The sequence below is a fragment of the Nansenia antarctica genome, assembly GCF_963989245.1.
Source record: "Nansenia antarctica genome assembly, chromosome: 10".
NCBI classification, from domain to species: Eukaryota; Metazoa; Chordata; class Actinopteri; order Argentiniformes; family Microstomatidae; genus Nansenia; species Nansenia antarctica.
The window spans coordinates 8,869,641-8,885,822 of NC_137680.1; the positions used below are offsets into that span (position 1 = coordinate 8,869,641).

At 41.0% G+C, this 16,182-nt stretch overlaps 1 protein-coding gene across 1 annotated transcript; it reads left to right on the top strand.

Annotated features, from left to right (window-relative positions):
* Positions 1-13,237: 13,237 nt before the first annotated feature.
* On the top strand, positions 13,238-14,842 carry ankrd34a (ankyrin repeat domain 34A; the record flags this gene model as incomplete). Its single annotated transcript, XM_080540052.1, has 1 exon — positions 13,238-14,842. One exon carries the CDS (start codon positions 13,238-13,240, stop codon positions 14,840-14,842), a length of 1,605 nt encoding a protein of 534 aa, XP_080396178.1.
* Between the last annotated feature and the right edge of the window lie 1,340 nt (positions 14,843-16,182).

Here is a 16,182-nt window from a genome sequence, read left to right on the forward strand (position 1 = left end):
AGAGGGTTCTGCATATAACCATTATAAAATGTGTTTTCCATAACCTTAAAATTCCATAACCTTATATATATGAAAACAAGTTGTTCCTATTTTTTAATTGAGGATCAAATGGCCTTTCTTTTAGCAAAGGCGCCCATCATCTCAATGTACTTGGCAATGATTACACCCCATCTGGGGAATCAGGGGTGCACAAGCAGCGTCAATCAGACAGTGCCTTACAGCTGTGTGTGTGTGTGTGTGTCTGTGTGCATGTGCACATATGCGTGTGTCACTGTGGGAACGCTTCTGTAGGAATCCAGCAAATCAGTTGCCATAGAAACTGTGTTCCATAATAGCAACAGTCACTGAATTAGTATTTTATGCAGTCTAGGTTGTACAAGTATTTCCTCCTCTCAATCTTTACCAATGCAATGATCCTTCTTTATGGTGAGCACAGAACATTGTCTTTCCTTAAGTTTTCAGTTAAACCTGTGTGTTCAGTTAAAAGCAGTGGTACATGACTTTAGTATACCAAGTATATGATATCATCAGTTGCTACGGCACTAGCTAATGGGGATCCTTAATAAAATATCAAAATATCCATGAAGAAAAAAACTAAATGGTTTTGTATTGAAACCTAAATGAAAACATGGATAACATGGATGGTAGGCCATTGACTACATACAAGACATCATATGGCGACAAAATGGTGCAGATTAGCCGTAGGTGTTTTTTCAATTTCAATTTCAACAGGAGAGTACAAGAAACCCAACAAGAAAGACATTTCAAACAAACAAAATAAATGAAAAGTATACAATTTAAGCCATACCAATGAGTTATGTAAAACATATGCAGTCCTCTTTGACACTGTTTATTACCAGCACCTTAAATTGCCTCAGAGGCACTAGGGAGTCCAATCTTGGTGATATTGTTTTGCATAAAAACTAAAAGCGGTCTTTCCTAACTCAGATTCTACACTGAACTCATTGTCATGTTCATGAAACCGAGACGACTTTGACATGACCTTTTGCTTTGTGACATGGTGCATTATCATGCTGGAAGTAGCCATTACAAGATGAGTACATTGTGGCCCTGAAGCGATGCACATGGTCAGCAACAATACTCTTGTGTATATAAATAGGCTGTGGCATTCAAGCGATAATTGATTGGTATTAATGGGCCCAAAGTGTGTCAAGAAAACATTCCCCACACCATTACACCAGCTGAATGAATGATAAGGTGTACAGGTGTTCCTAATAAAGTGTTCAGTGGGTGTATGTCCTTGAAGTAAGGGGAGAAGAGAGAGGGGACATATGTCCCCTGAGGACAGAAGAGGGGGTACATACCCTTTGTCCCTGAAGTAAGGGGAGAAGAGGGGGTACATATGACCATAAGGTAAGGGGAGAAGAGGGGGTACATGTCCCCTGAGGGGAGAAGAGGGGGTACATATGTCCCTGAAGTAAGGAGAGAAGAGGGGGTACATATGACCCTAAGGTAAGGGGAGAAGAGGGGGTACATGTCCCCTGAGGGGAGAAGAGGGGGTACATATATGTCCCCTGAGGGGAGAAGAGGGGGTACATATGTCCCTGAAGTAAGAGGAGAAGAGTTGGGTACATATTGTATGTCTCTTGAGTGGAGAATATGTCCCCTGAAGGGAGAAGAGGGGGTACATATGATCCTGAGGTAAGGGGAGAAGAGGGGGTATATATGACCCTGAGGTAAGGGGAGAATAGATAGGTACATAATGTCCCCTGAGCGGAGAAGAGGGGGTACATATGTCCCTGGTTATAGTACCCATGGAGTAGAGGGGATTGTTCACACTTTATCACTCACAGCAATATTGAATTGTCTCTTCTCGAATGTAATGCCATTTTTTTGCTAACCAAACAACAGGCAATGTTTTTCCATCATGCTTATATGGTTTGCATAACGATTGCCCTTGTTTAGTACATTGAAGCCTAACTTCATAATGTTGCATCTTGTCTGTCTGGCTCGAATCGATCAACATTACACTGGGTGGCTGCTGAACACAAACATAGCGCGTCCATAGGATGTCAGGGAAAGTCTTCTTATTCCTCCTCCTCCTCCTCCTCCTCCTCTTCTCTCTCTTTCTCTCTCCATGTCTGAGATAACATAATTATTATTAATAATAATAATAATTTTATTTTTTTCCGTATGTATGTATGTATGAATATATTTAAAAAATATATAATTTCTTATAATTTATTTTTTATCTATTTCTTTACTTAACGTTTTTTTTAAATGTTTTTTTACTACCATACAGATATTTGTTTTTTTTATCTACTCGCTAAATTGTTGGTAAAACTGGTAACTTGTTTATATGTGTGTGGCTAGATGGACAAATCTATATGTATATATGTATGCAGACATGTTTGAGAGGGAGGGGTGGGTGGAGGGCAGGGAGAAAAACAGAAAATATTCATGCCTTTTTCAATGTACATATCTTCTATACTGGAATAAAAAATATTTTAAAAATAAATAAAATTAAAAAATCAGCAGAGCGTATCGTCTGCGCGCAGCATCTTCACCGCGTTCCTCCTTCCATGCGAATTCAGTGTGTGGGAGCGCGAGAGTAGCGGCCCACACCCCCATACACCCCACCCCCGCGCGGCTCTGAGAGTAGCGGCCCACACCCCACCCCCGCGCGCCGGCTCTGCGCGTCTGCTACACCCGTGGTCGCGGGAGGGATACGGGGGAAGAGGAGGAGGAAGGGGAGGCAGCAGGAAGGCTCAACGCAGGGTACCACCACCACAATATCTGCGGAGCATTTCAGACTAAAGACGGGCTTTTTTAATCAGAAAAGCCCATATGCCAAATGAATCTGAATTAAACACGCAGCATTTTATGGTAAGGACCCTTGCTTGTTTCAGCCTCATAGTGGTTGTAGCCATTGGTGTATCATGCACGTTACATTCGCATTATTAGATTACACAATTATATGTTGTTGTCATTAAGTGTTACCTTCATAGTGGTTAATGCATTTTGATTTATCCAACGGATTGTGAACACAATCATTAACACTATAGAGATGACTATTATCAAAGACAAGTGAACGATTTAGATTTGGACAAAAAGACCATCATCGACGAAAAATGTGCAATTAACAAGACAGTTAACTAGAAGTTATTCCTCGTTTCATATCCCTGGATTCTAAACATCATTTGCACCGCTCTCTGTTGAACACATCACTGCAAATCATTCGTGTTCATTTGATAGTTGCAATGGTTTCTCCAATGTGTGGAACCTTGCTAAAGGATGCCAATACTAGGCTACTCAACTGGCTACACCAGAAGCAAATCTAATAATAGATTATTACATTTATTCTGAATTGCCGTACATTTCCATATTCTAAGTAGTCTAAAGGCTGTTGCATGTCAAACATGGGAGATCGTCGGCATTGTCAGCATTATCGTGAAATGAAGAGCTTGTGAGAGCAGCAAGATTCACTTAATTGAGGCTATAGCCGGTCGGAATCCCCTGGAGTGGATGATGGAATGTTGAGATGTCCGGGCGTCTTTTGGATGAGAGGGTGAGGGATAGCCTATAATGAGACATTTCAGTGTCACTTTAATACTACGATATTCTATTGCTTTCTTATCTCAGCAAATGTAATGACGCAATGCTTAAAACTTGGGGGAAATACATCTGTTTTTATCTGATATTGACACATTCAACCGACTTGTAATTCCGCTTTTTTTTTCTGTCGCATGCAGTTAGGTTGTAGTATATTGTACAATGTTTCCTAGGCTACGTTCACCTTGAATAGTACAACTTGAATGAATGAATGAATGGTCTTTATTGTCATTTATACAGTACAGGTACCATACAACGACATTTGGGAGGGGGGGCTCCCCTGGTGCTAGGATATTTTTTTACTAAAAACAAGAAGGGAAAAAGAGCTGGTTTACATAAATAAAGGCTATATACAGTACACTATCCACTATACTATACTATACAAATAAAACACTGTGCTGTACTCTATGCTATGCTATACCTATTCTAACATTTCCTATCTCTGAACCTTATGTACCCGAGGGTTGTCATATTGCACATAGTATTATTGCACATTCATTTAAAGTGTCGCAGTTTGCAGGTTTGAAATGTTCACAGTTGTGTTTCAGTATTGCACTTGATTACAATCTAGTAGCTGCCATCAAATTGTCTAGATTGTCCAGGGCCTAGAACCTAGGTCTTTGCTGTGTTCAGGCCTAGGGAAGAAGTTCACTGTGGTTTAAATGTAGAAACAACATACCCTGTGTGTTGTGAAAGATGTAGAATGTCACAAAAACGGTTTTGGTCAACATTTCCCTGGACCCGATATTGTTTGAACAGATGATCAATTGATGTAAGTCTTGTACATAGCCTAAAACAGCAGTAGGCCTAATGTGAATTTAGAGCATTCCTTCCCAAGTCTTTTTTTCATGTTGGCAGGCGTGACTGGTTCAGAACCATGGACAGCAACGATTATGGAAGGCCTAAGTAAGTTAGCCTATGTCAGTTATGTTTATCTGGCATTATGTTTAGGGTGGAATTGTAATATGGTAATTGAAATAATATGCTTAATACTATAATTGATAAATACTTTTGGTAATGTTTGAGAGATGCTCAGTTGTTCTCTGATTGGAAAGCGCAGGTCTATCTGTGTTTCATGATGTAAGGTGGTGGTGACATGATGCATTTCATGTCAGTTTAAGTGTGACATTTCGTCACAAAGTTTGAGTCCATATTGTGTGCGAGGATGTGATAATGTGCATGATATTATTCATTTATTCACTTAAAAGTGTCTCTACTTTTAATTGCAAACATGCACAAATATTAGTTTAACTCAGCTCTATCAGTGCCCTCAGTCCTCCACACCCATACAATCCATCACTTTCTAGGGAGGAGAGACATGAGATTGATACTGTCTTCATTATTGATCACATGGCACTCACTCCCCCATCAAGCCAAACAGTGATGGATTGTACTGGTGATGAAATGTAGCCTTGTCAAGGACGATCTATGACGGCGTCAGCGACATAACAACATTTCAGGAGGTGCGTGACAGACACCCCTCCGTCAAACTCAAAGGTGTTGACCGGACGTAAATTCTGTCGTTCTGTGTGTCAGCGTTTGCTTCTGTCATTTAAAAATAGTGGTGAATCTACTGCAGTTCCAAGAGAAAAACATTAATGGAGCTACAGCAAGACACCAATCCCAAGAGTTTTTTTTTTTTTTTTACTGAAATGGTGACTTCCTTATGGAAGTGCTTTTAAATCAATGGCAACAAACCAGTGCTTGCACCAAGACGACCCAGAAAGCACCAATGGGCCTGGACGAATTGGAACTAGCCTGATAACGGCCAGATCAAGTCATATAATAATGACTAGTTAGTATCTGGCCCAGAATATCACCCTATTTCAACTAAAATACATTTGACAGAAAAACAGAAAAAACTAAATGGTTGTAATCAAGGTTAAAATAACTATTTTTCCGACCAGCATTATTGTGTAATTATCGGAAACATAATTTGCGCTGATTTACAAGCTGTTTGAAAATGCTTTAACAAAACTCATTTTGATCATTTGTTCAACTTGAAAGAGAGCAGCACGGACCTTGATAGCGGCCAGATCAAGTCATATCATGACTAGTCCGATCTGGCCCAGAATATCACCCTATTTCAACTAAGAATAATCTTAGTGAAAAACACTTTGCCATCAACTTTGAGATTTTTTTTCATTTGATAATTTGTTCAGCTTGAGAGATATCAGCACAGAAGATCTCTCTATCGGGCCCAGCCCGATAACAGCCAGCTCAAGTCATATTACGACTGTTAGTATCTGCCCCAGAATATCACCCTATTTCAACTAACATACATTTTTACAGAAAAAGACTTTGCCACTGAAATAACTAGGAGACAGGAGATAACAGCTAACAACAGATAAATATTCAGGTATTTTATTACATGTTTAAGCAAATAACAATAAAATATAATTTACATAAGGTGTGGTTCTTATATATATATATTATTACATATTATTATCAAACATGACAGATAGACAGTTACAAGTGTAACAATGCAGTCGTTCATCCAATACAATAATTGTCATTTAAAACAGTAGAAAACTATTGATTTGATTATTGTAGAGCATTCACAACATGCCATTTGAATTACCATCATAGCAGCCACTGTACTTGCTACTGCGCATGTCAGATCTCGACCAGCATATCTTAGCTAGTCTTGATGAGCTGCTGTGTTGTTACAAATACTTTTCACTTTATAAAGCATTCCCTCCGTATGGTCATTCAACATGGTGCCAGAAGTAAACGCAGACATAACAGACTCATTTTCAAGTTTCAAGTTTTGAATACGGACAAGGAAATTCAATTGAGTGAGGACAACTAGCTAACAAAAGACCATTTTCACCGTTCACACATGACCGAATTAGCCGTCAATTGCCTGGTTGCTCCCTTTTACAAATATGGCTACGACCCGGGTCTTGAATCATGCAGAGACTGCCATATACCATAGGCCTATATACAGTTAGGTCCATATATATTTGGACACAGACAGAATCTTTGTTATTTTAGCTGTTTACCAGAACATCTTCAAGTTACAGTTATATAATGGGCTTAAAGTGCAGACTCTCAGCTTTAGGGTAAGGGTATTGTGATGTTCAATATATTTAGTTTAGCGATGTAGCGTTCTTTGTCTTGGTCAATGAAGTGGGACGTAAACTCAGATGGTCTGAAGTTGCCACTGGCGCTGGTATCCATTTTTTTCTACTCTGCCAATATGGCGCCGTAAACAACGCGAGTCACGTGATGTCCAGAGCTCTATTCCTTCATTATTTCTTTATCAATTAAGCAGGTAAAAGGTCTGAGTTGATTCCAAGTGTGGCATTTGCATTTGGAAGCTGTTGCTGTATACGCACAACATGCAGTTAACGGAGCTCTCAATGCAAGTGAAACAGGCCATCTTTAGGCTGTAAAAACAACCCAAATATCCATCAGAGAGATACCGGGAACATTAGGAGTGGTCAAATTAAAATAACGCACTGGTGAGCTCGGCATCACAAAAAGGTCTGGACGTCCATGGAAGACAAGAGTGGTGGATGATCACAGGATCCTTTACATGGTGAAGAAAAACCCCTTCACAACATCCAGCGAAGTGAAGAACAGTCTCCAGGAGGAAGGCATATCATTATTCAAGTGTACCATAAAGTACACTTGTCAAAAAAGAGGAGAGTTGGGTCGCTGTATTATATGTATCGTTTTGAATTAATACCCATATCTGAAAGCTTTTGTACTACCTGAATGCTTTTGATCGTCATTTCTGGCTTTGATTACGTTGATTATTTTAGATTTTCCTCTTAAATAAATGCTATGAAACGTATTTTTGGAACTCAGCTAATTGTTTTGGCGCGTCATACAAGTATCATCAAAACCCTCCTTGTGTCTCTCAGCGACATTTATGTTTGGTTCCATCTAGTCGCTACAACAACTCTCAGCACACCAAAGAGAGGGCGACCGTCTTCAGCCAATGGGAGCCCAGCGACACAGAAGGTGACATCAAGGAGCCCTCTGAATCCTCAGAAGAGACCATCCTCAGGTGATGGGAGTTCACCAAATGGGGTCCCAGCCAAGACGGCATCTGTACACCGCCCACCGAATGCAATGACATATTTGCACACTTGCCAGTGAAGACAAACAGAGGATTCACCACCACCTTATGCAGCAAGTGTACTGTTCGTCTTTGCTTTTCTGCAGAAAAGAACTGTAGCAATGATTGCTCCCACGAGAAAGAGTTAAACTATTTCTTGATCTTCAAATATATTCTGCTATTATGTATTTTATTCCTAGTCATTACAAAGGAAATTGGACAGGAGAATGACAAATTGTCCTCCATGCTGACAGCAAAAAGCTCCAGCATTCTGCGTTCTTAACTAGAATGTTACATTACTGTAGGCGCCTTTGGCTGTGGTTAGACCTGGTATTAACATTCAGATTCTGAACCACATCGGAGTTGTGCTCACATTTCTAGACAGGTGTAACCAATTAAAAGTCACAATGTGAACAGATTGTGACCAGATCTTCTTGACAACCTCCAATGGTATTTTGGACACATTGAGCTCTGTTTGTGTCTGGACTCTAGACAAGGGTATTGTCAAACTCAAGCGTGTTGACAATATCAGCTTTTAACAGGTGATTGTTATTGATGATGAGGTTATTGATGATGAAATATGAAAATGTATTACCCACCCTCAAGCAAAAATATTTTTCTGTGAAAATGAAGTGAAGGACGGACAACTGAGGGAAAACCTTTCACATAACTCTCCCTGAACAAATGGTCATATCAAACCATGAAACATAAACACGTTTCATTTGAATAACAAATGACCACATTGAATCTTGAAGCAACATATACAAGAGAAGGGCTTTGATTGACAGTGGTTACACTGAGTTTCTAATTGAATTAATGCATCAAATAGAAAACATACTTAACTAAAAATAAAATATCACTTGTACATAAAAAGGGAGAGATGACTAAAAGCGATGTATGTGTGTGCAAGAAAGTTATCAGTTGGAGCTTACTTTGTCTTTTCAGTATTGAAGTAGTCATTTCTAACTGGTGTGTGTTTTCAATATTCAACTTGGTCATTTCTTATAGAAGTGTTAAAATTCGACATGGTCATTTGTTATTAGATGCGTGATGATTTGCTTTTATTTGTGTTATGTTTCAAGGTTCGATATGACCATTTGTTATGACAAATTCAGCAACCTTGATTGGATGTGGTTGTTTTTTATTCTTTATGTCAAGCGCAGACACAATTGAAAAGTGATCTGATCCTCATGCTCGGATAGCAAGAGTCGCATCTTAAGACCAGGTGTAACCACGACTGTTGGTCAACACAAATCTAAAACACAATTAGCCCTATCTATGATAATGATAATAGTGATTAGTGATAGTAATTTGTAGTAGATTTTGTAAAGAATGCAGGTAGAAGCACCCAGACTATAACTAACCTAAATAAGCCAATTTGTTGTAAATAGTAAAGGGGAGAGAGGCACGAAGGCTGCATACATCTGCGTCGGATTAGTAGCTGCACAAGGACCGCTGTGCATCCTTATCTAACAGTAGCAATGCTCCGGGTCCATCATGGGCAATGATGACTCATGCTTCAGAGATGGAGTCCAAAGTTCTTAAAAAAGTCAAGACAGCTCTGCCTTATTTCATCCGTGACCCATGAAAACAGACTAGCACAACAAGGTATCTGGGCAGAACTTCAGGAGTGGCAACTATATCTCTACTTTAGGATCTTTGTATTTTCAGCTGCAAGTGTGCTTGTCTTTCTCTCCACTGTAGGTCTCAGCATAGAGGTGTAGGAGCATCTATGTCTACTTTAGAGTCTTTGCTCTGAGCCCCTGCCCTGCTGTGATCTATCACAGATGTATGGTAGCTGAGAGCTGTTGAGAGAATCAATGTTGCTGTATCTTTGGAATGGAGACAGAAATATAACCCATGGTTTCAAGGACCAGAGGTTGTTGTTATCCCAATATACCTGTATTTATATGTGCTGTCTACATGGAATGGAATGGACTTTATTTGTCATTGCTACAGTACAGGTACCAAACAACGAAATGTAGGAGGGGTGGCTCCCCTGGTGTTAGGAAAGGAAAAAGAAAACACATTTGAGAAAAAGCATAGATGCATAAAATCACAAGAAGGTAAGGAGCTGGTTTACATAAATAAAGGCTATGTACACAATCCACTGTACTATACTGCACAGATAGTCAACTAGGGTTGTCATATTGCACAAGAAGTATTTTTTCACATTATTTTAAAGTGTCACAGTTTGCAGGCTTGAAAATGTACATGTTTGTGCCTCAGCACTAGCTGCCATACAATCCGTCCGGACTGTCCTGGGCCCAGAACTTAGGCCTTTTCTGTGTTCAGGGCCTTGACGGCCCTGTGGTAGAAGCAGTCCTTCAGTCTGTTTGTCTTACATATTTCTACATGTCATACACACATCACTTATCATCACAAGCTTGGTTGGCAGATAAATTAATGGTACTGAATTGAGCCATAGGTAACGAGACAGACACAGTCCCTCATTTTTGTATGTATCCTTTATTTATACCTTTATTTATACAGGGGAGATCCTACTCAGACCTTAGTCACTGTTATTGAAGTGCCCTGTAAGAACAAGGTACATGGGGATAAACGAAACAGACAGACCAAACACAATATTTCAAGAAAATAAAAGCAGCTAGGGAGAAAAAATGGAAATAAAAAAAAATATTTGAAAAAAAAAAGAAACCCACAATAATATAAACCCGTAGGACATAAGCACAACATTAAGATTAAAACAAGCTGTGGATAACAGAAAAAAACACTAGATAGGAATCTCATAACAAAGGACCTACTTAAACAGTTACAATTATCCAATTTCAATGAATAAATCTTCTAACGTTCTTGTAATGGCTCGAGGTGACCTACTCTTGAGAGTAAGTTAAAATACAACGTAGTTTAGGGAAAAGTGCTTTATTAACAAAAATAAGCCAATGGCATTATCTTCGATTAGCCAGAGTAGCCCAACCCACATTCTGGTACAATGATGGTATATCTGTCGCTGGTTATAAACCAGAGTGTGCTGTGGCATCCTATTTCAATGTGCTAGTGGGAGCATGCATGTATAAAATATCACCATAGTGAATCACAGGTAAAATCGTCAGTTGGACTATCCGTTTCCTAGGAGAGGCAGGACTTGTTCCAATAATGAAAGCAGAGTCTGATTCTAACTTTCTTAATTAGATTTTCTATTTAAAATAAATATTATCATCAATATAGATGACCAGGTATTTATAATGAGGAACTCACTCAATTAGAGCACCACCCAAAGTACATACCGGTATGCATAAGACATCAGATGAATCTGTATGTGATCTGGAAAATATGCAGTGCTGCTTGAAAGTATATGAACCTCTTGTGTAATGCTATATATTTGTTTGTTTTTACCCTGAAATCTGTATTTAATCATTTCATTATCTGACATAATAGGTGTATATTTACCAATTCCATATGTCGGTTTACAGGAAATCATGTGTGTAGTAGAAAAACAAAATGATAAAGAAATTAGTGCAGGTGCAAAAATAAGGGAACCCCAAGTTGCATTGGTTAAAACAAGTAGGTACTGTAACTACATCAGATGGGTAAATAATTGGGTAAAAATGAACCAATCAAAGGAGGGATCTTTAAGAAAGAGTTTGGCCGGGATTGATTGAGAAACCTGGTCAGCTTTATGTTACCCACGCAGGTGAATGGAGAACACACCATGGCGAGAGGAAAGGAGATCTCAGAGGACATCAGGAAGAGGGTAGTGAGAGCACATTAGTCTGGCGAAGGCTATAAAATCAGATATATCCAGATATATATTTGGAATGTCTTTATTATGAATTGGGGTTTATATAAATATTTTATAAGTTAATTGTAATAGTTCATACAAAAATAAAGACTATCCCTGTAAGGTTCACAAACGTTCAAGCAGCACTGTATACATGGTTTTTCTTCTATAACACCAATTTAACAATGGCTTTCGGAAGACCAGTAAATGCAGCCTGACGCTTGCCTGTTCAACTCTAAGGGCAACAGAATATACAACAATACAAATTATTTATATAAATAGTCAAAAGAACCTGACCAAGAAACATTGATAGAATGTCCTGTTTTTGAAACAGTGATCAACAATGGTTTGTAATTCACTGTATACTTGCTTCAAAAGTAAGTATCTATTGCAATGCAGATTGTTATGGATGGACATATCTCATTGTTAGACTAGGCCTTTCTTCTGGATGAAATTTCCCAGTATCTTTTGTATGACCCCCCATTTCACAGGTCTTGATTAACCATGATTTACCCAGATCATCTTGTTTACACACATCAGTGAAATGCAGGTAAAGTGGGAGGGGAGGGTTGGGGAGCATGGTTTAGGCCATAGGGTGGCACATGAACAACCTTGATGGGTGCACACAATGCAGTTGCAAATGACCATCCTGGCATTTCACCCATTTACACAGAACCCAGATAGTCTCTGTGGAAACTGGGCTATTGACAGTCTTCTGAGCATGTGAATACAAGGCTGCCATCGACAGCGGCAGTGTGTGTGTGTGTGTGTGTGTGTGTGTGTTTGCGTGTGTGCATCTGTATATTTGTGTGTGTGACACTGGCAAATGAAGAGAAGCAGGGTTAGAAGTTGGTCAGGGACCCCACTGCTTTGCGACTACTTTCTTCTCAACATCTTGATCGCCTCACTAAACGCAGCAGAGATCATCATGGTTCTGTGATCTGTCTAATGTGGCTAGGGGGTCTGTTAGGCCGTGAATTTGTTAATAGCCTCACTAGGCTATGTTATGTATGTTACGTTTGTTGCCATAACATCATCAAGTCCCTGTTGTGATAATTGAGGTGATCAGGATGAGCAGAAATTGCAAGACTGTCAAAGAGATTGCATCCACCCTGTCATCATCTGTAGTTCTTTTAACAGACAAAACAATCCAACGTCATTGCCATCAGAGCATAATGATTATGAATGTCAGTGCCAATGATTATGCCACAGGTTTAGCAGAAACGTTGCCATAGGGGGCATGCTCCTACAGAACAACTCATTGTACAAAAGAAATATCATATTCCAAATCATATTATCATACTGTACGTATATCATATTTTACTGAACACTCAATGCTGGAGGACGGGGGTAGGTCAGTAATTTATATAGCCTACTATCGGTTACTTTTCTCTCAAACCCCAAATCCTTACTCCTGTCTAAAATATAAACAAATATAAACATGGTTTTGACAACAACAAAGTTGTTTTAATTATAAATCAATCCACAAAAACTGTGCTCTCCCTCTTCTAGTAGAAGTGTATTATGGAACTGTAATGTGCAATGTCCAGTTCAATCATTGCCATAACCAGATCTTAAAATGCATCCAAAAAAGCCCTGCTTTTCAACTTGTCTTTATTCAAAAGTCCTGCACAGCACCTTCCCCGTTAGGAAGAAAAACCTACGCTTTTGTAAGCACTATGTAAAGACCTCTCACAGAACTGCCATGTACTGTAGGTTTACTCAATATAATGTTGATGGTTTCTCTTTGTTTTTCTCCACAGGCTCTCTCCAGCTTATCGTTCAGAATGATCGTGAGTTGCTAAGATAACTAGCAGGACACAGTAGGTTTAAACGAAGGAAGAGGAGGCACTATGGGAGATGGAGGCCCCCTGCACACAGAGGGGAATGCCCTCCTCAAAGCCGTCTTCCAGGGCAAGTTGCGACTGACCCGTTTGCTCCTGGAGGGGGGAGCATACATCAATGAGGGCAATGAGCGGGGAGAAACCCCCATCTCAGCTGCCTGCATCGCTGGCTATGATGACCTCCAGACCCGCCAGAAGATGGTGCGTTACCTCCTGGAGAAAGGTGCCGATCCAAACATACAGGACAAGTCCGGGCGGACTGCTCTAATGCATGCTTGCACTGAGCAGGGAGGCAAGGAGGTGGTGTCCCTGCTCCTGGAGAATGGAGCCGACCCCAGCCTCAAGGACTATTCAGGCTCCTCTGCCCTGGTCCACGCCATCAACCGAGGTGACCGGGACACCCTGCAGGTCCTGCTGGATGCCTGCAAGGCCAAGGGAAAAGAGGTGATCATCATCACCACTGACACTTCCCCATCGGGCACCAAGAAAACTAAGCAGTACCTCAACTCCCCTCCCTCACCAGGTGTGGAAGACAAACTGTCGCCCGTGCCATGTATGTCACCCTCTGAGGTAGAGATCTACACCTCCAACTCTCCAGCAGTGAAGAAAGCAGAAGGAGAGGAGGAGAGTATCTTCAGCTTCGCGTTGACGTCGGCCTTGCCCCTGCCTTCTGCCCGACCACCAGGGGAGAAGAGGCCACCACCACGCAAGCTCCTGAAGAGGCTTAACTCAGAGCCTTGGGGGTTGGTGGCGCCTTCGGTGCTCACCGGAGTCCCCCAGGAACGGGTGGACAGTGACCTGCAGGAGGAAGGTGGGGGCAGGATCCTTACAGAGATTAATGGTCTGTCTATCTCAGGCCCTGGGAGGCCTCTCCTGTCGCGCCGGCACAGCATCGAGACACACAACCCCCCCTCTCCCAAGCTTATTGACCGCTCTTGCTCTGAAGACTGTGCCGCTTTCTCCAGTTACTCTTGGGCCGACAAAGTCCAGCAGCACCAGATCCTGTACCGCAGGAACACGGCACCAGAGCCCCAGGAAACTACTGGCGGAGGACCAGGGCTGGTGGCGGCACGCACACTGGCTCACCCGAAACTCACCCGGATGGAGCACTATGAGTCAGACACGCACCTGTGCCCTGAGTCCATCCCTGGGTCTCCCGATTCGGGGCGGGTGTCGGTGGAGCGGCGGAAGTACAATGCCTCCCCCCTCTCCCTGCTCACCAGCTCGTCCCGAGAGTCCCTGGAGAGCATCCCCAACTCGGTGTCTCCTATCAGTATGCGCAGGCGTCCCCCCGGCCTGCTGGAGCGCCGGGGCTCAGGCACACTGCTTCTGGACCACATATCCCACACTAGGCCTGGCTTCCTGCCACCGCTCAATGTCAACCCCCAACGGCCCATCCCAGATATCCGAGCCAATGGCAAGCCTACATCTCCAGTCCACTCTGGTCCCAAGATACTGGTTCCAGTGGCCCCTTCCTCGCCTAAGCGGGGCCCAGACTTCAAGATGAAAAAGAAACTGATGAGGAGACACTCTATGCAGACGGAACAGATGAAGCAACTCTCTACCTTCCAGGAGATCTTGGCAGAGAAAGTCGTAGAGTCCAATGGGGATTAAAAACTTGTGAGGGCATGATGGAACAGAGTTCGGGTTGTAAACAGAGAGCAGGGCGAAACGGAGGAGGCATCACAAGTGACTCAGCAAAAGCTTTAGGAAGTTGGAGACTTGCTGACAACCTGTACCCAGTGTTTACTTTCTACGCCCCTTGCATCTGAATCGAGAGATGAGATTCAAGGCTCTGAGATTAGATTTACAGCAGATATTCTTTTAATATCTCAACCATGTATTTATTAATATAGTATTTGCATTTGACAGAAATAGAAACACATTTCTGGCTTTTTAGATGTTTACACCTGCAGGATTTGCACCAATGTCATGCTTACTGTTTAGTGTGGCCCCTCTGAAATCAATGTATATAACACTTGAAAATCTATAGAAGAACTATTAGCAGGATTCTCATACAGTCCTTATATTGAATGTGTGGTTTCCAAATAGCAGACCTTGACGTTTTACACTCATATTGAATGTGTCATATTCCTGATATTGGTGTGTTGGTTGCTTTAAAATTACAACCCTGAAATGCTCTCATGTTGATGGGTATAGGAAGGGGGAAATTATGCTACACTCCCTGAAATGTCTCATTATTCCTCATGTTTTACCTGTAATTGTACTGTACTCACTCTTAGTCTTCTTGCTATAGATTTTTTTTCATAGGACCTCAATTTATGTATTGGTTAATTAATAGTTTTATTTTATTTGCCCATTCATACATTTGTATACATTTTGTAAGATTCCTTTCTATCTCAAAATAATTACTCCACTAGCCATTAACTGTCCCTCACCCTGTCTCATTCAAAAGGTGAGTAGAGAACGTGCAGCAGTTTGTGTTTACCTCAGATAAAAGCGCATACCTTCTGAAACTGTGGGAATATTGTATTAGAAGAATATTGTATTAGAAACTATTGAACTTTGATTCTGTGTGCCAGTAAATATAATATACACAATACTGTAACTGTTAATTACAAAAGCAAAAGGTATTATATTTACAGACACTTAAAATAAAAGATTAATATATTTTATTTATTCTTTTACAATATAATATCATCTTCATCATCATCATCATCATAATGCCAATCTCCGCTAGCCCCCTTGCAATTTCTGAGGAGATATGGTGACAGGCACTCGTTATTATTGTTCTGACTGACTTGCGCAACCTGACTGGCAAAGCCCCCTGATTTTTTAGCATTTAAATCCCACTCCTGGTTGTCCAATAATGAGTGTCATCCGATTACGAGAATCAATTCCTAATTAACAGATGTACAACATGGTCGGCACACCCCTAATGAAAACCACAGTGTGATCAATGCCATGCGCGGATCTTTTATGAGTATATGACA